Genomic DNA, 23,733 nt, shown 5'->3' with positions numbered 1-23,733 from the left:
TTGGGAGGCCAAGGTGAGAGGACTGCTTGACCTTAGGAGTTTGAGGCTCCAGCGAGCCATGATCATACCACTGCATTCTAGCCTGGGAGACAGAGCAAGAATCTGTCTCAAAAACAACAAAAATGTTGTGAATTTGCACACTTTCCAGTGTTTTGTTGTTGTCACGGTGGGGGTGATAGTTCCCACCTTTGTGTGTCCTGTTTGGAAGATGGGAATCTGAATTCCTTTTTATGTTGGGCTCTTAAAAGAAGGAACTCAGGTTCAGGATGGACTGTTGTTCCCTGTCACATACACTCAGCATTTTCAGGAGCTTCATCAGGGACCCTCCAGAAACTTTTGATCCCTGGGAGGTTATGTAGCTGGATAAACTGATCCATGTTTTTACAGCATAAGGCCCACAGACTGCAGGCCTTCAGGACTGGCTCTTCTCTGACATAGTTGGCTCTGCTGTCCCGGCCACCATGGTCCCTTGGATTCTCCTAAGAGATGATGCAAAACTTCATTCATACATTGGGTGTTGTCTTTGAAGGCTGTTGACAGTGCTTTGCTAGCATGGTATTAGGAACCAGGGGTTTCCAGACTTTATACTGGATTCTGACTGAAGTTTCTGGATACCATATCGGTGTCTTAACTTTGTAAATTGCATTTTTAGGAATTATAAAACAAGACCCTAAACTACCAGTGGATAAAATCTTACCCCCACCATCTCCCTGGCCCAAGAGCTCCATCTTTGATGCTGATGAAGAAAAGTCCAAGGTAAGGAAACAGACCTACATGGTGTCTGATCAGACCTTTTCTCTTAGGCACTGTAAATGCCCTTTGATGCTTGAATCGGAGTATGGAGGGGGGCAGGTTACATGGGTTCTCCTCTCCAGACAGGCCCTTAGGAGTGAGGTAGCAGAAGGTTTGGGTGCATTCTTCGTGGATAAGTCAACTAATAAGGGCCAGTCTGTTTTGATTCAGCCTGGTTCTTAGGCAGACACTGCATCCTGGGTCTTGGTAGGATCTGTTTGTGATCCTGCCTTACCTCAGTGTAGATCTGGGCCCAGGACATAATTCCTGCTCCTCCTCCAAGGGTACTTTGTGCCCCCTCCCTTTTGTGCACAGCCCTCCTTGGGGAAAGAAGGTGCAGAAGGATAGCCCGTGGGGAGTGTGGGTGATGGATGGGTCATGTCCTGTGTGGGTGTGGTGTTGGGGTGGGGACAGTGGAAGAACTTGCTGCTGTGTGTTGGTTCAGCTCTTTCTCAGTGCCAGTGAGCCCGGCCCTATCCATTTTCCATCCACCATGAACTCCCCAAATCGTTGCTCCTTGGACATCAGTATCTAGAGGGACAAGAAGAAGAAGGTGGCCAAGACCCAGGGATAACTGTGGTGCCTGTGAGTGGGGAGCCCTTTGGCCTAGTGCTGGCAGTGCTTTTGGTCATGACTGTTCTTGGTCAGTCTCAAGGTCTAGTTCATGGAGCGTTGGAAGGCTACACGCTGCGTACTCATTTCTGCGTGGTATGCTCTGCCTGTCAACTGCACCCTCTCCCTGTACCCACTCCTTGGGCCTAGATACTCTGTGGCCATCAGGTCCTTGTTGTTAGAATGAGCAAGGCTAGTCTAGGTTCCAGGCCACCTTTCTCCGCTTTCCTCCTGCTTGGTGCCTTAGGTTTGCAGAGGGTGGGAGGAGCTAGGAAGGAGGTATGAGGAGGTATGGTGTGACTTCTGAGAAACAATCCTGTGTCACCAGCCCTCATTATCCCCACTTTTCCTGCCATCCGTCCCACAAAGATTGAGTGACTTCTCTGTGCCAGGCATCCTGCTGGGCGCTGGAAATGAAGGGATGAACAAGATCACCAGGGTCTGTTGTGTCATAAAGCACATGGTCCAGGGCAACTGCAGACCTAGTGCCCTTTTGGGCCAGAGAATTCTCTGTTGTTGGGGACTGTCCTGTGCACTGTAGGATGTTCACAGCATTCCTCACTCTACCCATGAACTGCCAGTAGCGCCCCCTCTCTAGTTGTGACAACCAAATTTCTCCAGACTTAGCCAGACATCCCCCGGGAGAAGTAACCCCCACATCCCCCTACCCCACTGAAAACCAGTGGCGGGCCAGGCGCGGTGGCTTACGCCTATAATCGCAGCACTTTGGGAGGCCAAGGTGGGCGGATCACAAGGTCAAGAGATTGAGACCATCCTGGCCAACATGGTGAAACCCTGTCTCTACTAAAAACACAAAAATTAGCTGGGCATGGTGGCACGCGCCTGTAGTCCCAGCTACTCGGGAGGCTCGGCAGGAGAACTGCTTGAACCCGGGAGGCAGAGGTTGCAGTGAGCCGAGATTGCGCCACTGCACTCCAGCCTGGTAACAGAGCAAGACCCCGTCTCAAAAAAAAAAACAGAAAAGAAAACCAGTGGTGTATTGGGATAGTCAGAGTGCCTGCATCGTAGTGTCCTTGGGACCATTTGGTGAGATGGTGCATGTAAAATGTGTGCGCCGTTGTTAGTGTTAACTCTTCTGTTGCTGCTGCTTCTGCTCTGGGCCTGAGGGAGTTGCGGTCTCACCTACTCTTCCTGTTCACTCTCTGCAGCTTCTGACAAGGCTTCTAAAGAGCAACCACCCCGAGGACCTTCAGGCCGCAAACCGGTTAATCAAGAATTTGGTCAAGGAGGTGGGCATTCTTCCAGTTGGTTCAGTAGAAGCAGCATTTGACAGAGGCTGAAGGACAGTGCATATGAGCCTATGCTTGAGGGGTAGGAACGGTTGCCTGGGAGAAAGAGTGGCTCCTAGCCCTGAGCTCTGGGGAACAGCCATAGGCTCCCTCAAGGGCATCAAAGTGGTGATTGGAACCAGAAATCCCGCTGCCGTACTTCTCAGCTGCTTTCATCCATGCTGCTCAAAGCATTTCCTAGACACCAGCTTGGGTCCCAGCAACAGGTATTGGTATGGACAAAGTCCAGGTTTAGGAATCTGCTTTTCAGAGGACTTGAGGCTGGTGGCACAAAGGCAGAGGTCACGGTCACCAGTCCCCAAACTGCATTTTCCTCCCCAGGAATTCTGGGCTTTTGAGTATTTTTTCACCTACTGTGTGAGTTCTCCCATGCACTTAACATCCTGGTGATGCCCCTGAGCGAGCTCTCTCAATAGTGACTCTTTCCCATCCCTTGTTCAGGCTTCAGCCAGGGTTTTTGCTCCCTCACTCCCATCCTCCTCTTTTTCCCAAAAGGAACAAGAAAAATCGGAGAAGGTGTCCAAGAGGGTCAGTGCGGTGGAGGAAGTGCGAAGCCATGTGAAGGTGCTGCAGGAGATGCTAAGCATGTACCGCAGGCCAGGGCAGGCCCCGCCCGACCAGGAGGCCCTGCAGGTAATACAGGTGTAACACAGGGGGCTGCACATGTTTACTAAAGTGGGTTTGAAATGCTTTCACCTGTTTGCACCCATGAAGCCATCTCAGAGTCAAGACGGTAAACATATCTGACACCTCCCCAAATGTCGTTGTGCTGCTTTGTCCTCCCTTCGTCTCTCCCTTGCTCCCCAATCCCCAGGCAGCTGCTAATTTGCTTTCTGTTCTGATTGGCTGACAACTCCCAGACTCTTGTATAAATGGAATGATGCAGTACATAACCCTCTATTTTTGCCTGGTTTCTGGATCTCACTTGAGATCCGTTCACGTTGCTGTGTGTAGCAGTAGCTTGTTTCTTATTGCCGGGTACTGTCCCGTCACCTGGATGTACCACAGCATGTACCTGTTGATGGGCCTTGCGTTGTTTCCAGCTTTGGGTGATTATGAATCACGCTGCTGTAAACAATTGTGTACGGGATTTTGTGTGAACATCGATTTTCATTTCTTGTGGGTAAATGTCTGGGATTACTAGGTCATATGCTAAGTATATATTTAACTTGTTAGGAAACAAAGTGGCTAAGCTATCTTCAAGGGTGATTGCACCATTTTACAGTCCTAACAGCAGCATATGCAAGTTCTAGCTCCTCCACATCTTGAGATCTTGGTTTTTATATAGCATCTTTATTGAGATAATTAACATACCATAAAAGCAACCATCACACCTACCTAGTTATAGAATATCTTAATCACCCCTAAAAGAAACCTTGTACCCATTAACAGTCATTCCCCCTTTCCCAAACTCCCCTTTCCCCAGTCCCTGGCAACCACTAATCCACTTTCTGTCTCTCTGGATTTGCCTATTTGGATGCTTCGTCCAAGTGCGGTTGCACAATATGTGGGCTTTCGTGTCTGGCTTCCTTTACGTAGCCTAATGTTTGCGGGTGCATCCATCTGGTAATGTGTCACTGCTTCATTCCTTTTCATGGCTGGATAGCGTTCCATTGTGTGGCTATGCCACAGTTTGTTTCTCCATTTATCAGCTGATGGGCATTTGGGTTGTTCCTACTTTTTGGCTATTATGAATGATGCCTTTGAATTATTCATTACGAATAATGACTTTGAACTTTGTCCAAATTTTTATGTGAACATAGGTTTTAAATTCTCTTGGGTATATACCTAGAAATGGAATTGCTGGATCTTGGGGTAACTCCATATTTAACATTTTGAGGAACTGCCAAACTGTTTTCCAAAGTGGCCATGCCATTTTACATTCCCAGCAGCAATGTATTGGCTCCAGTTCTCCGCATCCTGCCAACATTTGCTGTTATCTTTTTGACTGGAGTCCTCCTGGAGGGTGTGAAGTACTGTCTCATTGCAACTTTCTGTTTCTTGATGGCTTACTTATTTACTATGCTCATTGGCAGCTTGTGCATCTTAGAAGACATGTCTGTGCAAATCCATTGCCCATCTTTTGGATTGTCTTTTTTGAGTTACAAGTGTTTTTTATATATTCTGGATACAGGTTCCTTATCAGACAGTTTTCTCCCTTCCTTTGGGCTGTCTTTTCACTATTTTGATAGCATCTTTTGAAGCGGGAAAGTTTTGTTTTGTTTTGTTTTTTGAGATAAGGTCTCGCTCTGTCGCCCAGGCTGGAGTGCAATTGCGTGATCTCAGCTCCGCACAACCTCTGCCTCCCGGGTTCAAGCGATTCTCCTGCCTCAGCCTCCCGAGTAGCTGGGATTACAGGAATGTGCCAGCAAGCCTGGCTAATTCTGTATTTTTTTTTTTTTCAGTAGAGACAGGGTTTCTGTATGTTGGTTAGGCTGGTCTCGAACTCCTGACCTCAGGTGATCCACCCGCCTCAGCCTCCCAAGTGCTGGGATTACAGGTGTGAGCCACTGTGCCTGGCCAGTAGAGACAGGGTTTCACCATGTTGGCCAGGCTGGTCTTGAACCCTGGCCTCAGGTGATCCACCTGCCTTGGCCTCCTGAATTGCTGGGATTACAGGCATGAGCCACCATGCCTGGCCTTTTTTTTTTTTGTTTAATGTCTTGCTGGTGCTTTTGTTATCACATCTAAGAAACCACAGCCCAGCCGGGCGCAGTGGCTCATGCCTGTAATCCCAGCACTTTGGGAGGCCGAGGCAGGCGGATGACCTGAGTTCAGGAGTTCAAGACCAGCCTGACCAACATGGAGAAACCCCATCTCTACTAAAAATACAGTATCAGCCGGTCGTGGTGGCGCATGCCTGTAATCCCGGCTACTCAGGAGGCTGAGGCAGGGAGAATCATTTGAACCCAGGAGGCGGAGGTTGCGGTGAGCTGAGATCACACCATTGCACTCCAGCCTGGGCAACAACAGTGAAACTCTGTCTTAAAAAAAACCAAAAAAACAAACAATCAAAAAGAAACCACAGCCTGTCTGTGCCAGGTTTGAGGCAGCCATGCTGTTGGTCTCCCTTGGAGCTCTGTTCTCCACCTCCTTCTGAAGGTCTGTTTCAGCCATCTCCCTCTGCATTCCAGTTTTTTATGTCTCTCTGCACAGGAGGAGAGCCACCCTCCACATAACTTCTTTATTTACCTGTCCTTCCACTTCACAAGATTAGTAGAAATGAACTACTGTCTTTCCAGATTCCTAAGAGAAAGCCTCCTGAGTAGTTGGGATTACAGGCACCTGCTAACTTTTGTATTTTTAGTAGAGACAGGGTTTCACCATGTTGGCCAGGCTGGTCTTGAACTCCTGACCTCAGGTAATCAGCCCACCTTGGTCTCCTAAAGTGCTGGGATTACAGACGTGAGCCACCCTGCCCGGTCAGATTCTTTTATTTTCAAAAATCATACACTTGTAGCCTGTAGTCTTTTTCTGAAACTCTGCCATGTTACTTCAAAACTGCAGTCTCTAAGTCAGGACCAATGGGAGGCCTTCTGAAGCCCCAGACTCTGCCGTCTGCCTGATCGGAGGCTTCTGGGGCCCTGGAGGGGGGCGTTATGGGGTGCCTGGGCGTGTGTCATGAACCAAGCTCTGCTCTTTCAGGTCGTGTATGAGAGGTGTGAAAAACTGCGGCCCACACTGTTCCGGCTGGCGAGTGACACCACTGATGACGATGATGCACTCGGTAAGTTTTCTTTCCTTGGGTGTAGCTAGCAGCCCAGGTGCAAGACAGACTCGGTCCCTCCTGTCACACTGCTGTGCCAGGAACAAGACAGAGTGGACTTTAGGTTCCGTGGAGCTTGGGCTTGGGGAGGGTGTGGCCTGAATTGCCTCAGAACTGACTTCCAGCAGGATCCAGGCTTCAGTAAGAAATCAGCAGCAGGTCTAAAGCCTGAAAAGGGGTGGAAATTGACCATGGAGATTGGGGTGTGAGAGGTAGAAGAAAGATCCCACTGGAGGCTTCAGGAAAAGCTGACCAATCGCAGGGGCCAGAGAAACAGCTGTGGGTGGTGTCTCAAAGGGATCACAGGCTTTTGTACCTTCAGGGGCCAGGTAGGTCAACTAAGAGGGCCAGGCCGATGGGAAATGGAAGGTACATCTGTAAGGAAGTGGAGAATTGTCCAGAGTTACTAAATAAGAATTTTAACTCTTTTATTGTGGAAAATCTCGAAACATGAGAGAGGGGAATAGTAAAACCTATGTATTCTTCACTCATCTTTAATGATTACCAGCTCATAGCTGATTTTTTAAGTCTTACTTCATCTGTACCTCTCTTTGTACCCACCCATTCCCTAGTCTGTTTTGAAGCAAATTCTAGACGTTTCTTTTTCTTTTAATTATTTTTGAGATGGAGTCTCGCTCTGTCGTCCAGGCTAGAGTGCAGTGGTGCAGTCTTGGCTCACTGCAACCTCTACCTCCCTGGTTCAAGCCATTCTCCTTCCTCAGCCTCCCAAGTAGCTGGGATTATAGGCACCCACCATCACGCCTGGCTAATTTTGTATTTTTGTAAGATGACGTTTCACCATTTTGGCCGGGCTGGTTTCAAACTTCTGGCCTCTAGTGATCCGTCTGCCTCGGCTTCCCAAAGTGCTGGGATTACAGGCGTGAGCCACAATCCCCGGCCTCTGGACATTTCAAAATAATCAAAGATTCAGTCAGTGTTCAGATTTCCCTGATAAAATTTCTCCTTAATCATCTCTTGCTAACTTAAAAAAAAAATTGTTCTAAATCAGACATAAAAGAAAAGCCATACTGTATAATTGGTTTCTATTTCTTCTGTCTCTCTTAGTGGATAGCATGTGCATGCCCTCTGCAATCCTTTTTCCTTTTTTTGAGACAATCTCTGTTGCTCAGGCTGGAGTCCAGTGGCGTGCTCAGCTCACTGCAGCCTCTACAGCCTTTACATCCTGTGTTCAAGCGATTCTCATGCCTCAGCCTCCTGAGTAGCTGGGACTACAGTTGCACACCACCACACCTGGCTAATTTTTGCACTTTTAGTAGAGATGGAGTTTTGCCATGTTGGCCAGGCTGGTCTCAAACTCCTGGGCTCAAGTGATTTGCCCACTTTGGCTTCCCAAAGTGCTGGGATTACAGGCGTGAACCACCACACACAGCCTTTTTTCCTTGCATGAAAATAGGCCCTCTGAATTGACAGTTCTCTCGGTCTCAGTTTTGCTCGTGGCATCCCCCATGATGCTGCTAATGTTCTGTTTCTGATATTTCTTTTTTTCTTGAGATGGAGTTTCGCTCTTGCTGCCCCGGCTGGAGTGCAATGGCGCGATCTCAGCTCGCTGCAACCTCCGTCTCCTGGGTTTAAGCAATTCTCCCACCTCAGCCTCCCGAATAGCTGGGATTACAGGCACCCACCATGGCTGATTTTTTGTATTTTTAGTAGAAACTGGGTTTCACCATGTTGACCAGGATAGTCTCGAACTCCTGACCTCAGGTGATCCACCCGCCTCGGCCTCCCAAAATGCTGGGATTATAGGCATGAGCCACTGCACAGAGCCAGCAGCTTCAGGTTCTGAGTTAAAGTTAAAAGTTTGTTATTGAAAGGGCCTTAATTTAAGTGCTTACTGCTGGCCATTACTCTGGACAGTACAGGTGTAGAAGGTGAACAGATTTGCTTCTTCTGTATTGAGAACTACTAACATGTTAGGACTCGGGTTAACTGACTAGGCCTGATAGGGTCCGATGACACAATCTGGGGGCAGGAGGTGTGGATAAACTGAACATAGTCGAGCCATATGAAGGCTGTTTTATGGAAAAGCTTAGAAAAGACTGAGGTTGTTGGTTGCCAAACCAGGGGGTTCTGAGTCTTCCCTCATTCTTCAGCGGAAATTCTCCAGGCAAATGACCTCCTCACCCAAGGAGTTCTGCTGTACAAACAGGTGATGGAGGGCCGGGTCACCTTTGGAAACAGAGTGACCAGCTCATTGGGAGACATCCCTGTCTCCAGAGGTATGTTTGAAAGCTTCTCCTTGCCTTCTCTGCCTTGGGGCAGCCTGCTATTCCCAGAAAAGAAATGGGTCCTAAACATATTCTGGGTTAAGGAATAGAAATGAGAGAACTCGCCCTTTGTTCCCCTTCCTGTGAAAGCAGATATGTTGCCACACCCAGCCATAGGAATTGTCATGAGCTGGTTGCCGGGCTGGACCCCAGCTTTGACTACACACAAAAGCAGATGGCTAAGCTGTGCCTGCGTTTGAATTCTCATAAATTCTTGCATACAGGAGCTAGAGACAAAAGAAATGATCTTCCTTAGTGGTTCCTAGTGCCAGGTCAGCTGTATCAGAATCACCTGGAGCACTGGTTGAAATGCGGTCCCTGGCTTGGACCTTCTGAATCAAGACTGCTTGGAGCTGGGCCTGGAGGTCTGCGTCTTTCAAGCACTGTGGGTGATTCTAATCAGCAGTGGTCAGAAGCCTCAGAATGGCCTGAGCTGGAGAAGGCCGAATCTGCTTTCCTCCAGGGTGATGGGATCTTTGCAGGAGGGCCTATGATCCCTGGGGTAGGAAGGCAGGCCTTGGCTCCCTCTTGTCTTGGATGCCAGCTGAGCTTGTGTGTCAGGACACTCAGCTGAGTAGAAGGTTCTTGGAAGGGCAGGGAGGGCGTTCCCATTTGATTAGGAGGTGGTCTGAGGGAAGCTGATAGGATTTATATGGAGACTTTGCTCTCATGTCCAACTGACTTCTCTTCCTAACCCTGGCCTTTCTAGTCTTTCAGAATCCAGCAGGCTGCATGAAGACCTGCCCCCTGATTGACTTGGAGGTGGACAACGGACCTGCGCAGACGGGGACTGTGGTGCCATCTTTGCTTCATCAGGACCTGGCAGCCTTGGGTGAGGGCAGGTGCTTGTGGGGAGCAGGCACAGGATGGGTGCGAGTAGGGGAGTGAGCTTGTTCCCTTCATGGAGCACATGCCTGCTGCTGAGGGAGTCGAGATGGTTGTGAATAGGAAGAGAGAGCTGGTTCCCTCTGGGAGCACGTGCTTGCTGCTGAGGGAGTCAGGATGGGTGTGAGTAGGGGAGTGACGTGGTCCCCTTGGGAAGCACGTGTCTGCTGCTGAGCAAGTCAGGGAGAGTGTGAGTAGGGGAGTGAGCAGGACCCTCGGAGAACACGTGTCTGCTGCTGAGGGAGCACATACCTGCTGCTGAGGGAATCAGGGTGGTTGTGAGTAGGAGAGTGAGCTGGACCTTCAGGGAGCACATGCCTGCTGCTGAGGGAATCGGGATGGGTGTGAGTAGGGGAGTGAGCTGGTTCCCTCTGGGAGCAAGTGCCTGCTGCTGAGAGAATCAGCAGGGTTCTGAGTAGGGGAGTGAGCTGGTCTCCTCAGGAAGCACATGCCTGCTGCTGAGGGAATCAGGGTGGTTGTGAGTAGGGGAGTGAGCTGGTCCCCTCAGGAAGCACATACCTGCTGCAGAGGCAATCAGGGTGGTTGTGAGTAGGGGAGTGAGCTGGTTCCCTTGGGGAGCACATACCTGCTGCCAAGGGAATCAGGTGTTCTGGGCAGTTCAGAGGGTCCCCCTTGCATATTAGTCATGGACAAGTCACATGACCTTCAGTAAGTTGCTTATTTGTCTAGACTTTCTGGATGTCCTAGAAAGGATGGGTGTGGCATTACTCTTCATCTTGAAGCAGGTGGAGTTACTGTTAGGCATCTCACTCTACTCCTTTCTTACAGGAATCAGTGATGCTCCTGTTACAGGCACGGTAAGGATGCCCTTCCCAGGGCCCGGAGAGAGAAGGGGAGGGTCTCAGACCTGCCCTTGTGAGGCAGCACTGCCTGGTGAGCAGAGAGGTGCTCCTGCACTGTCCCGGTGGGATCATGGCCTTGGAGGTCCAAAGCCTCTTCCTCACCCATACTGTCTGGCTGATACCTGGGGGGAGACAGGTTGCACCAGGCTCCTGCTTCCTGGAGGTCTGCCCAGGAGCTGCATGTGATCTTGCCCTTTCTTTCCCCTCTTGCCCCAAGAGATGTCACCAGTCTGGGCCACAGCAGCTTGGGTGGGCTCAGGAGAGCTGTGCCTTGGTTTTACTGTGGCTGATGGTCATTCATACCCTGGTCTTATTTTAGCTATTCCTGATTTGACAGGTTTCTGGTCAGAATTGCTGTGAGGAAAAGAGGAATCCCTCCTCCAGCACGCTGCCAGGCGGTGGTGTTCAGAACCCTTCTGCAGACAGGAATTTGCTGGACCTCCTCTCACCACAGCCAGCTCCGGGCCCTCTGTGAGTCTTCTGGGCAAGGGGAGTGGGAGAGTGTGGCTCCTGAGTGCGGTTCCTTCTCATGGGACAAGGGCCAGAGAATGGTGCTCTAAGACAGCCTCTCGCCCTGGAGAAACATCTTTCTTTCTTTCTTTCTTTTTTTTTCTTTTTTTCTTTTTTTTTTTTTTGAGATGGGGTCTCACTCTGTTGCCCAGGCTAGAGTGCAGTGGCACAGTCTCGGCTCACTACAGCCTTTACCTCCTGAGTTCAAGCGATTCTCCTGCCTCAGCCTCCCAAGTAGCTGGGATTACAGGCACGCGCCACCATGCCCAGCTAATTTTTTTTTTTAATTTTTAGTAGAGACGGGGTTTCACCATGTTGGCCAGGCTGGTCTCAAACTCCTGACCTCAGGTGATCCGTCTGCCTGGCCGAGAAACATCTTTCTATTGAAAGTTTAGGCCAGGTGCAGTGGCTCATGCCTTGTACTTGTTTTCACACTGCTGATAAAGACATACCCAAGACTGTGTAATTTAAAAACAAAAAGAGGTTTAATGGACTCATAGTTCCATGTGGCTGGGGAGGCCTCCCAGTCATGGCGGAAGGCAAAAGGCATGTGTTTTTGTTTGTTTGTTTGTTTGTTTGTTTTTGAGATGGAGTCTCGCTCTGTTGCCCTGGGTGGAGTGCAGTGGCGCGATCTCAGCTCACTGCAACCTCTGCCTCCCAGGTTCAAGTGATTCTTTTGCCTCAGCCTCCTGAGTAGCTGGGATTACAGGCGTGTGCCACCACACCCGGTTAATTTTTTGTATTTTTTTTTTAGTAGAGATGGGGTTTCACTGTGTTAGCCAGGATTGTCTCGATCTCTTGACCTCATGATCTGTCTGCCTCGGCCTCCCAAAGTGCTGGGATTACAGGCATGAGCCACCACATTCAGCCAAAAGGCGTGTCTTATGTGGCAGCAGACAAGAGAACGAGAACCAAACGAAAAAGGGTTTCCCCTTATAAAACCATTAGGTCTCATGAGACTTACTACCGTGAGAACAGTATGGGGAAACTGCACCCATGATTCAGTTATCTCCTACTGGGTCCCTGCTACAACATGTGGGAATTGTGGGTGCTACAATTCAAGATGAGATTTGGGTGGGGACACAGCCAAACCATATCATACCTGTAATCCCAGAACTTTGGGAGGCCAAGGCAGGTGGATCGCTTGAGCCCTGGAGTTCAAGACCAGCCTGGGAGATATGGCAAAACCCCATCTCTACAAAAAATACTAAAATTAGCCGGGCATGGTAGGTCATGCCTGTAGTCCCAGCTGCTCAGAAGGCTGAGGTGGAAGGATCACTTGAGCCTGGAAAGTCGAGGCTGCAGTGAGCCATTACTATGCCACTGCATTCCAGCCTGGGCAGCAGAGTGAGACCCTGTCTCAAAAAAAGTTTAATATGCTGCTTCCCTTTTCTCATTTTACTTCTCTTCCTGAGTCGTAGGAAAATACCTGCTTTGGCCAAGACATCTGAAAAGAGGTTTATTTAAGGACTAGGAGTAGTAGAACATGAGGTTTTTGCCGTTTGTTTTTGTTTTCCCTTCTAATAACCACATAATTGAAGTTAAGCAAAATTTGATCCATGGAGAAACATACAACAAAGTGCAAAGTGCCACTCCCTAAAAACAAGGTTGAACGTTCCTTCTTTGCTTTTTTTGTATACATGTAGTGGTACATTCCTGTGTCTTGTTACACAAACAGGATTTTAATTTAGAAACTGCACTCCAGCATGACCTTTTCATATTATATCTGTGATGCATTTCATATCAGTTTCTAGAAATATGCCTCAGTCTTAATAGCTACATTACAATTTATTGCATGGATGTATTTGATCATTTCCCTTTTTTGGACATTTACATAATTTCCAGTTTGGAGGTGCTTGGGGGGAGTGCCTTATAGTATAGATCCCTGAAGGGAGAGGTTCTCTAAGGTGTGAATGTAACAACATTTTCATAGATCCTGTCCCTTTGCCTCTGGAAAAGTGCAGCTTACCTTCACCCAAACAGCCTGAAAGTGCCCATGTTCCTGATAGAAACCACCAGGCTCTGGCAGAAGTGGGATGTCCTGGGAGTTCATTCCCATTTGCCACCTGGAGGTCATTTCTTGCAGTCTTCTTTTTTTCAGCCACTCGGGCAGGGTGGGTTATTTCTCCTCTCGGGACTTTAGTTTTCTAAAATGTTTTCAGTTTGTGTCCCAAATGGACAAAATCATGGAGTGGATAGTAGCTGGTGTAATTTGTGTATCATCTGCCTGGCTCAAGTCCCTTTGTGATCACACCTGGGAAACAACCTGACTGAGCTACTTATTGTCAGGGACTGCCCGACAGGTACAACATGAACAACCTTCATAACAAAGGCTCTAGGTTATTGGGTTCTTATTATGTGTGGACATTTTGAGTGCTTTTCTTTGTTTTTTTCTTTTTTCTTTTTTTCCTGAGACGGAGTCTCACTCTGTTGCCCAGGCTGGAGTGCAGTAGTGTGATCTCGGCTCACCACAACCTCCGCCTCCCAGGCTCTAGCCATTCTCCTGCCTCAGCCTCCTGAGTAGCTGGTATTACAAGCGTGCGCCACCACCACCTGGCTAATTTTTTATTTTTTATTTTTTTTTAATTTTTGTATTTTTAGTAGAGACGGGGTTTCACCATGTCGGCCGGGCTGGTCTTGAACTCCTGACCTCAAATGATCCACCTGCCTCGGCCTCCCAAAATGCTGGGATTACAGGCGTGAGCCACCGTGCCCAGCCTCTAAGTGCTTTTCATACATCGTCTCATTTGATTCTTACAATAGCCCTAGGAGGTAAATTACTTCTGTTATTCCCATTTAACAGATGAGGAAGCTGAGGTATGAGTTCGATTACTTGACAAAAGTCATATAACATCTGGCGCATTAGCTCACGCCTGTAATCCCAGCACTTTGGGAGGCCGAGGCGGGCGGATCACCTGAGGTCAAGAGTTTGAGACCAGCGCGGCCAACGTGGTGAAACCCTGTCTCTAATAAAAATACAAAAATTAGTCGGACATGGTGGCAGGTGCCTGTAATCCCAGCTACTCGGGAGGCTGAGTCAGGAGAATCACTTGAGCCTGGGAGGCAGAGGTTGCAGTGAGCCGAGACTGTTCGATTGCACTCCAGCCTGGAACAGAGCGAGACTGTATCCAAAAAAAAAAAAAGGCATATAACATCTAACTCTGTGTGTGTGTGTGTGTGTTATTTTTTCCTTGTTCTTTAATAAGCCTAACCCAAATTCCAGGAAATCGCTAGAATTTTTGCTAGTCTTTAATATTTTTTATTTCTTTGTAGGAATTATGTTTCACAGAAAAGTGTCCCCAAGGAAGTGCCACCAGGTACTAAGTCCTCTCCAGGTTGGTCCTGGGAGGCTGGCCCGTTGGCTCCTTCCCCATCTTCACAGAATACACCTCTGGCTCAAGTGTTTGTCCCTTTGGAGTCTGTTAAGCCCAGTAAGTACAATTTCACTCCCCACCTTTTTTTTTTTTTTTCCTGGGAATCTATTAGACTCCCAGCTTTTTCCATTCCAGTTTGGTAGAGGTGGCCCTTAAATTTGGTTGATAAATGGGAGAGATTTTGCATGAGGGCAGAAAGTAAGAGGTTGTGGCCAGGTATGGTGAATCACGCCTGTAATCCCAGCACTTTGGGAGGCTGAGGTGGGAGGATCACTTGAGGCCAGGAGTTTGAGACCAGCCTGGGCGACATAGCCTTGTCTCTATTTGGGGGGGGAAGAAAAAAATTGGGAGGCCAAGGCAGGTGATCACTTGAGGCCAGGAGTTCCAGACCAGCCTGGCCAACATAACGAAGCCCTCTCTCTACAAAAAATACAAACATTAGCTGGACATGGTGGTGCATGCCTGTAATCCCAGCTACTTGGGAGGCTGAGGCAGGAGAACTGCTTGAATCGAGGAGGTGGAGGTTGCAGTGAGCCAAGATCATGCCACCACACTCTAGCCTGGGTGACAAAGTGAGACTCCGTCTCCAAAAAAAAAAAAAAAAGTTTGCTTCTTTGTCTTTTAGCTGATTTCTTAGCCTTCCTTAGTATTGACACTGTCAAGGATATGGGCAGGCAGAATTTAATTAAAAGGCTTACTTAGGCACATAATGTTCATTGATTTGGGATTCAAGAAGGGAATGTTTAATGTGGCCTGAAATGACTGGCAAGAGGTAGGATTCAAACGAGTGGATGAATTTGGCTAGTGATCCTCCTTCTCTAGGGATCCTCCTTAAGGCAGAAAAGTGGATATTATCTCTGTTAAAAGGGAAGGAAATGGAAGGCTCAGCTAATTAAGGTGCCTACCATCTCTACACCAGTATGCAGAGCAGGACACAACTCAGGTCGTCTGTTCCAGGGCCTGGACTCTTTAGCACAGAGCCCTCCTATGGCTCTTTGTGGTGAGGTTAGATTGCAGAGAGCCCTGAAAGCCAGGCAGACAAATTTATAAATAAACAGAGTTGATAAACAGTGGGAGCTCTTTGCACATTTCTTTATTGATTTTTGATTTAAGAAATAATACATGTTCAATGTTAATTTTCTGAATTCAATAACTGTATTGTAGTTACGATGTTAACATCTGGGGAAGCTACATGAAGGGTATATAGAAATTTTTGTATTAGTTTTATAACTTTTTATAAGTCTGAAATTATTACAAAACAAACTTTAAAAAATAAAAAAGTTAAAAACAAAAATACATGTTCAAAATGTAGAGTTTTATTAAAGATAGAATAGGCCAGACGCAGTGGCTCATGCCTGTAATCCCAGCACTTTGGGAGGCCAAGGCGGGCAGATCACTTGAGGTCAGGAGTTCGAGACCAGCCTGGCCAACATGGTGAAACCCTAAAAATATAAAAATTAGCTGGGTGTGGTAGTGTACAGCTGTAATCCCAGCTACTCAGGAGCCTGAGCCAGGAGAATCACCTGAACCCAGACGGCAGAAGTTGCAGTGAGCTGAGATGGTGCCACTGCGCTTCAGTCTGAGCAACAGAGAAGACTCTGTCTCAAAAAAAAAAAAAAAAGACTAGAAAAGTAAAATCATCTATACCATTAACAGCCAGAGATGGAAATTCTGTTCATGTCTTGATAGATTTTCTTCTTGTCTTATCATATACATATATATGTACATACAGTTCTTAATAATTTGATACCACAGTGTGTATAGAATGTTTTATACTCTATTTACTGTTACTTTATAAGCCTATACCATTTTTATGCCCTTAGTTGTTCTTTAAAAACTTGATTTTTAATGAACTTATATATATATGCACCATTAAGTAGAGGTACTGTAATCTGTTTATTCAGTCTTTTGTTTTTTTTTTTTTTTTTTGAGACAGTCTCTCGCTGTCACCCAGGCTGGAGTGTAGCAGCATGATCTCGGCTCACTACAAGCTTCACCTCCTGGGTTCACACCATTCTCTTGCCTCAGCCTCCCGAGTAGCTGGGACACAGGTGCCCACAACCACGCCCAGCTAATTTTTTGTATTTTTAGTAGAGACAGGGTTTCACCGTGTTAGCCAGGATGGTCTCGATCTCTTGACCTCGTGATCTGCCCACCTCGGCCTCCCAAAGTGCTGGGATTACAGGTGTGAGCCACCGTGCCCGGCCCTATTCAGTCATTTTTTTAAAAATTATTTTATTTTATTTTTGAGACAAGGTCTGGCCCTATCACCCAGGCTGGAGTGCAGTAGCGCCATCTCAGCTCACTACAACCTCCATCCTCCAGGCTCAAGCCATCCTCCCACCTTGGCTTCCCGAGTAGCTGGGACTACAGGCATGCGCCACTATGTCCAGCTTATTAAGTCCTTCTCTGAAGGTCAATTTCTTTCTACCTGTTTGCTGTTAAAAACAGGGCTGCAGGCTGGGTGTGGTGGCTCACGCCTGTAATCCCAGCACATTGGGAAGCCAAGGTGGGTGGAGCACCTGAGGTCAGGAGTTTGAGACCAACCTGGCCAACGTGGTGAAACCCTGTCTCTACTAAAAAATACAAAAAAAATTAGCCAGGCGTGGTGGTGGGCGCCTGTAGTCCCAGCTACTTGGGAGGCTGAGGCAAGAGAATCGCTTGAACCTGGGAGGCGGAGGTTGCAGTGAGCTGAGATTGCGCCACTGCACTCCAGCCTGGGTGACACAGTGAGACTGTGTCTTAAAAAAAAAAAAACAAAAAAACCAGGGCTACAAAGAACATCTTTGGATGCCTTTCTTTATACCTTCCTTTTATACCTTCCTGATTATTAGGAGATCATAATACCAGTGAAATGCCACATGTAGACATTTAAAATTTTGATCTGCATTACCAATTTCCCTTCTGAAAAGGTTGCTTTTTTTCCCCATACTCTTGCCACCATACCCCACTGGTATTTTCAGTCTCTTAAATCTTTGGTAGTTTCATTGTTAAACTATGTTTTAATTTTTTTTTTTAATTTTTTTAGAGAAGGGGCCTCGCTCCATCGCCTAGGCAGGAGTGCGGTGGCACAGTCATAGCTCACTGCAGCCTCATATTCTTGGGCTCAAGCAATCCTCCTGCCTCAGACTCCCAGGTAGCTAGAATGACAGGCATGCACCACCACACCCAGCAAATTTTTATTGTCTTTTTGGGGGTGGGAGGCAGATCTCACTGTATTGCCCAGGCTGGTTTTGAACTCCTGACCTCAAGCCGTTTTCCCATTTCAGCCTCCTGAGTAGCTGGGATTACAGGCATGAGACACCATACCCAGCTCTAAGCTATATTTTAGTAATGTATATTTTGATATTAAGGTTTTTTCCCAGCTGATTAACCAGTCTGAGTGCCACTCATTGAGCCAGCCCTGATTTTTGAAGGATATGTTATGTTACAGTCTCATTTAGATCTGTTCCACACGTTTTGTTTATGTCACTTTACTTGAATTGTAATTTTATCTGAGTATTTGCTATAGCCCTGCCCCCCCTTTTTAAATTTATTGGTTAGTCTTACATAGTTTTTCCCCCTCGAATAAACATTAGAGTCACTCCTTAGCTAAATTAAAAGTCTCTTTAGAATTTCCATTGGAATGTTATTAAACTTATTAATTTGAGGTGATTTGGTATCTACAGTTTTGTACAATTAAATATAAGGTGGTATATGTGTGTGTGAGAGCATATGTGTGTGTTTGTAGTCATATAAAAGAGACCAGAAGGAAATAAGTGCTTATTTCTGGGTAGAATTAAGAATGCATTGGCCGGGTGCAGTGGCTCACGCCTGTAATCCCAGCACTTTGGGAGGTCAAGGTGGGCGGATCACCTGAGGTCGGGAGTTTGAGGCCTGACCTCCCCCAGCCTGACCAACATGGAGAAAACCCCATCTCTACTAAAAACACAAAAATTAGCCAGGCGTGGTGGTGCATGCCTGTAATCCCAGCTACTAGGGAGGCTGAGGTGGGAGAATCATTTGAATCCGGGAGGCAGAGGTTGCGGTGAGCCAAGATCATGCCATTGCACTCCAGCCTGGGCAACAAAAGCGAAAGTCCGTCTCAAAAAAAAAAAAAAAGCATTTATTTCATTTTTTAATGATAATCCTGTTTTTTTGTGTGTGTGGTTTTTTGTTTTTTGTTTGTTTTTTTGAGACAGAGTCTCGCTCTGTCACTTAGGCTGGAGTGCAGTTAGTTCACTGCAACCTCCGTCTCCCGAGTTCAAGTGATTTTCGTGCCTCAGCCTCTCAAATGGCTGGGATTACAGGTGTGTACCACCATGCCCAGCTAATTTTTGTATTTTTAGTAGAGATGGGGTTTTGCCATGTTTTCCAGGCTGGTCTTGAACTCTTAACCTCAAGTGATCCACCCGCCTTGGCCTCCTAAAGTGCTGGGATTACAGGCGTGAGCCCCCACGCCTGGCTGATAATTCTCTATTTTCTATAGTGTTCATGCATGATTTTAATCATGATCATATCTTCCTCAAAAATGTGATTTTTAATAACTGGTGGTGTGTGTATGATGGTTGGATGGTGGGGAAAGGTCAGTTTGGAGGGTCATAGGAGTCCAGCTAGAGTCATGAGGACTTGGATTATGGTAGTGCAGAGGAATTCAGTCCTGGACATGTTCTGCATGGAGAAGCAACAGCATCTGGGGATAACATGTACATCTCTTTCCAGCCTGGCTGTCCGGGGGGTTTGTAGTGGTGTTAATTAACCCTTCTCCTTGTGCCCTTTCTACCAGGTAGCCTGCCGCCTCTCATTGTGTATGACCGGAATGGATTCAGAATTCTGCTCCACTTCTCCCAGACGGGAGCCCCTGGGCACCCAGAGGTACAGGTGCTGCTCTTGACCATGATGAGCACGGCTCCCCAGCCTGTCTGGGATATCATGTTTCAAGTGGCTGTGCCAAAGGTGAGTCATCTGTTGCGGATTTCTCAGTAATGGCTGTCGTTTTTGAGTGCCAGGTTCTTTTCTGGGACTTACCTGTCGAGTGTCAAGGAAAGAATCTTCACTCAAACTAACTGAAGATAAAGTGGGAATGTAATGGCTTGCCTGACTGGGGATTCCTGAATACCTGGTTTCAGATGTGAGTGGATCCAGATAGGTTCTTAAACAATGCCTTAAGAGTCTGTCTGTATCTCTTGACTCTGCTTTTCTTTGGCACCATTCTGACAGTTTCTCCACAAACAGGAAAGTGGCTACCCACAGCTCCAGGGTTGCATGGTCCTTAACCCTCTTTATCTCAGAAACTCTCACCGGGCATGAAGCACATATATTGATTACCCAGGAAAGGGCTCTGATTGGGCTTGTTGGTGTTACTTCCATACCTTGGACCAGGAACTTGTATCCTGGGATATGAGACACTTGGCCAATGTGAGATAACATCCATCCCTTTTCAAGGGAAGTGGGGCCCTACTGATTAACAGGCACCCCACAGTCACAGGGGAAGGGGCCTGTCCTGAAAGGAAAAGATTCGAGACAGACAAAAATATGACCTGCAGTCTCTACTTCTTACGGTAGTCCTGTGGGCAATGTTCTGCTACTACCTCTGTTTTATAAGTTAACCCAAGGCTCAGAAATTAAATATTTTACTCAAGGTCACAGAGCTAGTGAGAAGCAGTTAGAATTCAACCCAAGATGTGCCCTGGCTGTTGATGCTGCGTCTCAGATGCCGGTTATTGACCACACAACTCCCGATCCATTCTGTGTGTGGAAGGAAAGGCCTCTTAGATCCTTTTATCAATTAGTGGGAGTCTTTCTGCTTGGGCTCCCATAGGTGCCTCGGGGTACCACGTCTAAGAGGGCCATTTCCTCTTGGAGGGGTGTTGGGGAGGTCCAGCTCCCCCTCACCTGATCTCCATCCTGGAAGCTGTGGTTAGGAATGAGTTACATGTTGGTTTTCTTCCCCTGATAGTCAATGAGAGTGAAGCTGCAGCCGGCATCCAGTTCCAAGCTTCCTGCATTCAGTCCTTTGATGCCTCCAGCTGTGATATCTCAGATGCTGCTGCTTGACAATCCACACAAAGTATGTTCCAGTGTCTGTGGTAGCAGGGAGATGGGGGCCCCTGAACTGTAAGGGGAGGTAACTTTGTGGGTGGAGAGAGGTACATTGAGGCCTTGCTCTAAAGTCTCTGGTTTGCTGGGCACAGTGGTTCACCCCTGTAATCCCAGCACTTTGGGAGGCTGAGGCAGGTGGACCACCTGAGGTCAGGAGTTTGAGACCAGCCTGGCCAACATGGTGAAACCCCATCTCTACTAAAAATACAAAAATCAGCTGGTTGTGGGGGCACGCACCTTTAGTCCTAGCTGCTCAGGAGGCTGAGGCAGGAGAATTGCTTGAACCCAGCAGGTGGAGGTTGCAGTGAGCCGAGATCGCACTACTGCACTCCAGCCTGGGCAACAGAGCAAGACTCCATCTCAAAAAAAAATAAAGTCGGCCAGGTGCAGTGGCTCACGCCTGTAATCTCAGCACTTTGGGAGGCTGAGGCAGATGGATCACGAGATCAAGCGATCGAGACCATCCTGGCCAACATGGTGAAACCCCATCTCTACTAAAAATACAAAAATTAGCTGGGCATGGTGGCGTGCGCCTGTAGTCTCAGCTACTCGGGAGACTGAGGCAGGAGAATTGCTTGAACCTAAGAGGCGGAGGTTCCAGTGAGCCAAGATCGCACCACTGCACTCCAGCCTGGTGACAGAGCGAGACTCCATCAAATAGATAGATAGACAGATAGATGAAAGAGAGAGAGAGGGAGGGAGGGAGGAAAGGAAGGAAGGAGAAGAGAGAAAGTCAGTCTCTGGTTTGGTTGGGTGTTAGGGGTATATGTGGAATATCCCTCGCTGGAGTCTGTCTTTGGGGCTCATTGAAGGAAGATCAGATGGATTGTCATAGCTGGGGACCAAGGGAGGGACACATGAACTCTCCCTAATCCTCTGGAGTCCTCTGAAAGGACAAGCTCTGTCTTCCTTAGCTGGTCTCTGAATTGCAGCCCATCTCAGGATTTTAGGACTGCTGAAGTATCGAAGGGTTCCCAGGATATGTGCCTGTTTCCCCTTGTTTGTAGTCCCAAAGAGAGTATCCCAGGTATTTTGTGTCAGAATTGTTTGAAACACTCACTTGACTTGAGTTAACATTGACCCCTGTTCCTGCGTTGCTCTCCACTGATTTGACATCTTCTGTCTCTTCTGTCCCAGGAACCTATCCGCTTACGGTACAAGCTGACATTCAACCAAGGTGGACAGCCTTTCAGCGAAGTAGGAGAAGTGAAAGACTTTCCAGACCTGGCTGTCTTGGGCGCAGCCTAACTTTTCACAAGATGGACCCTTCATTTCAAGCTTAGGCTGGCGTTACTTTTGCTGTCTAGTCAGGACTAATCATGGTGTTTCAGTGCAGAGTGCCAAGAGTCCTATCCTGACGTCAGGCTCTGGGTGTCAACCTCTGACTTATTCTGCAGATGGGGGTGTGTGTGTGTGTGTGTGTGTGTGTGTGTGTGTCAACCTCTGACTTATTCTGCAGATGGTGTGTGTGTGTGCGGGGAGAGGGTGGTAGCACAGGGCTTGGGATATCGGCAGTGTGGGAAATGCGAAGCATTTCTCATCATCATCATCTCTGCTACAGTCGTGTTTCTGCATGTCAGCGAGCCACACTGTCCCTGCCTCAGGTTGGAGGTTTTATCAGCCAAAGTGTTTTTTTCATGTATTGTTCGTTCCATTCATCCACTCTGTGCCTTGTCAGCCTTTGAAAGGCTTGGTTGCTCCCAGGCTGCTGTTCTCAGGGACCCTAAAAGGGACCTGGTTAGTCTTGGGGCAGAGAGTATCTACTTGGGCACTCTCTTCCAAGAAAGACCTTGTCTCCATTTTCATTAGACAATGCTTCTTGTGTGTGTTCTGGAAGATCTTCTAAATGGAATGCTTGTTGCACTGTTCCCAGGCGAGTGGCTGCCATGAGACCTGAGGACCACACTTGGGGGACCAATCATGTCCTTCACCACTGTGCCTTAGAATCGCCCCTGGACAGACCTCCTGGGCAGAGGGGAAAGCAGCTCCCAGGCCTTACTCAGGCCTCAGGTCCATGGGTTGGGCAGCCAGTCTGGTCCCTTCTCAGGATCCTCATCTCCATCCTCATCCTCTTCCTTCACAGCATTTACTTGGAGCTCTTTGTGACACACCATGTCAGTCATGGTGAATCGGCCAACAGCCAGCCCTTGCCAGCTGACGTCACAGTCTAAGATGGGAAACTGTGGTACAGATAGACATGAAGAGAGCTTAGCAGTGATTGAGGTGGTGACTAAATATACAGTCATTGAATAAATACCATGTAGCAAATGTACTTTGTGGAGTGTTGAGTAAGTGGAAAATGGAAAGCCAGTTGCATTTAGAGATGATAGGCCTAAAGGGAACTGTCTTCTGTTGAGAAGTAAAGGAAACTTCATGAAGGATGTAGAAGCTTAGCTGCCTCAGTGAAGAGAGAACCTGAAGATCTGAGGCAAGCTGGACAGGAGAGGTGGATATTTGTTGATGGAAGAATTCAAGTTTATAATCAATCCCCACTTAGCACCTACTGTGTGCTAGGAGCTTGAATGTGTATGTTTGACAAGTCCTGCTTGGCCTGATCGGTAGGAGAAGGAACCTGAGCCTGGCTGAGATGGCTAGGCGGAGGGCTTTGAAGTCCAAGCAGCTGAACTGGCTGGGTGGGTTTCTACCTTTGAAACTGCAAGACTTGTTTGGAGCTCTTAATTACAATATCTGATATTTTTACAGTCTGATCTTTTGACTTCTACATATAGTGGAAATCTGCCAATACTAATTGGTGGAGATGGGAACTGTAAAAGATCAAGTATGCTAATTTTAAGCAAATGTAAAAACTCATAAAACAGATAAACAGTGGGGTGATTTCATTTGCCATAATTCACATAAGACGAATTTTAATCTAAAAGTACTTTCTTGCTTGTGTTCTGTGTGGCTTTTTTTTGTTTGTTTTTTGAGGCCATATCTCTGTCACTCAGGCTGGAGTGTGGTGGTATAATCTCAGCTCACTGCAATCTCTGCCTACCAGGTTCAAGCGATTCTCGTGCTTCAGCCTCCTGAGTAGCTGGGACTACAGGCGTGAGCCAGCACGCCCAGCTAATTTTTGTATTTTTAGTAGAGACGGGATTTCACCATGTTGGCCAGGCTGGTCTCGAACTCCTGACCTCAGGTCATCCGCCTGCCTTGGCCTCCCAGAGTGCTGGGATTACAGGCGTGAGCCACCGCACCCGGCCTCTGTGTAGCTTTTATAGGCTCTGTTGCTGTTGCATAGTCTTGAAGAGGTAC

The 23,733-nt window shown here is 47.6% G+C and overlaps 1 protein-coding gene across 1 annotated transcript in view; it reads left to right on the top strand.

Moving 5' to 3' along the window:
* Positions 1 to 23,306, top strand: part of GGA2 (golgi associated, gamma adaptin ear containing, ARF binding protein 2) — a 44,601-nt gene extending 21,295 nt beyond the window's left edge. Inside the window, exons 6-17 of the mRNA XM_019011902.4 lie at positions 653 to 756; positions 2,574 to 2,654; positions 3,210 to 3,347; positions 6,360 to 6,441; positions 8,592 to 8,717; positions 9,475 to 9,597; positions 10,440 to 10,468; positions 10,851 to 10,984; positions 14,297 to 14,454; positions 19,163 to 19,332; positions 20,336 to 20,446; positions 21,616 to 23,306. Coding sequence (XP_018867447.2) covers positions 653 to 756; positions 2,574 to 2,654; positions 3,210 to 3,347; positions 6,360 to 6,441; positions 8,592 to 8,717; positions 9,475 to 9,597; positions 10,440 to 10,468; positions 10,851 to 10,984; positions 14,297 to 14,454; positions 19,163 to 19,332; positions 20,336 to 20,446; positions 21,616 to 21,726 — 1,367 coding nt within the window. The 3' untranslated portion in view covers positions 21,727 to 23,306. The remainder of the gene's footprint in view (positions 1 to 652; positions 757 to 2,573; positions 2,655 to 3,209; positions 3,348 to 6,359; positions 6,442 to 8,591; positions 8,718 to 9,474; positions 9,598 to 10,439; positions 10,469 to 10,850; positions 10,985 to 14,296; positions 14,455 to 19,162; positions 19,333 to 20,335; positions 20,447 to 21,615) is intronic.
* Positions 23,307 to 23,733: the final 427 nt, after the last annotated feature.

This window comes from Gorilla gorilla, chromosome 18, assembly GCF_029281585.2.
Source record: "Gorilla gorilla gorilla isolate KB3781 chromosome 18, NHGRI_mGorGor1-v2.1_pri, whole genome shotgun sequence".
Classification (NCBI taxonomy): domain Eukaryota; kingdom Metazoa; phylum Chordata; class Mammalia; order Primates; family Hominidae; genus Gorilla; species Gorilla gorilla.
This window is presented reverse-complemented; position numbering and strand designations above follow the sequence as displayed.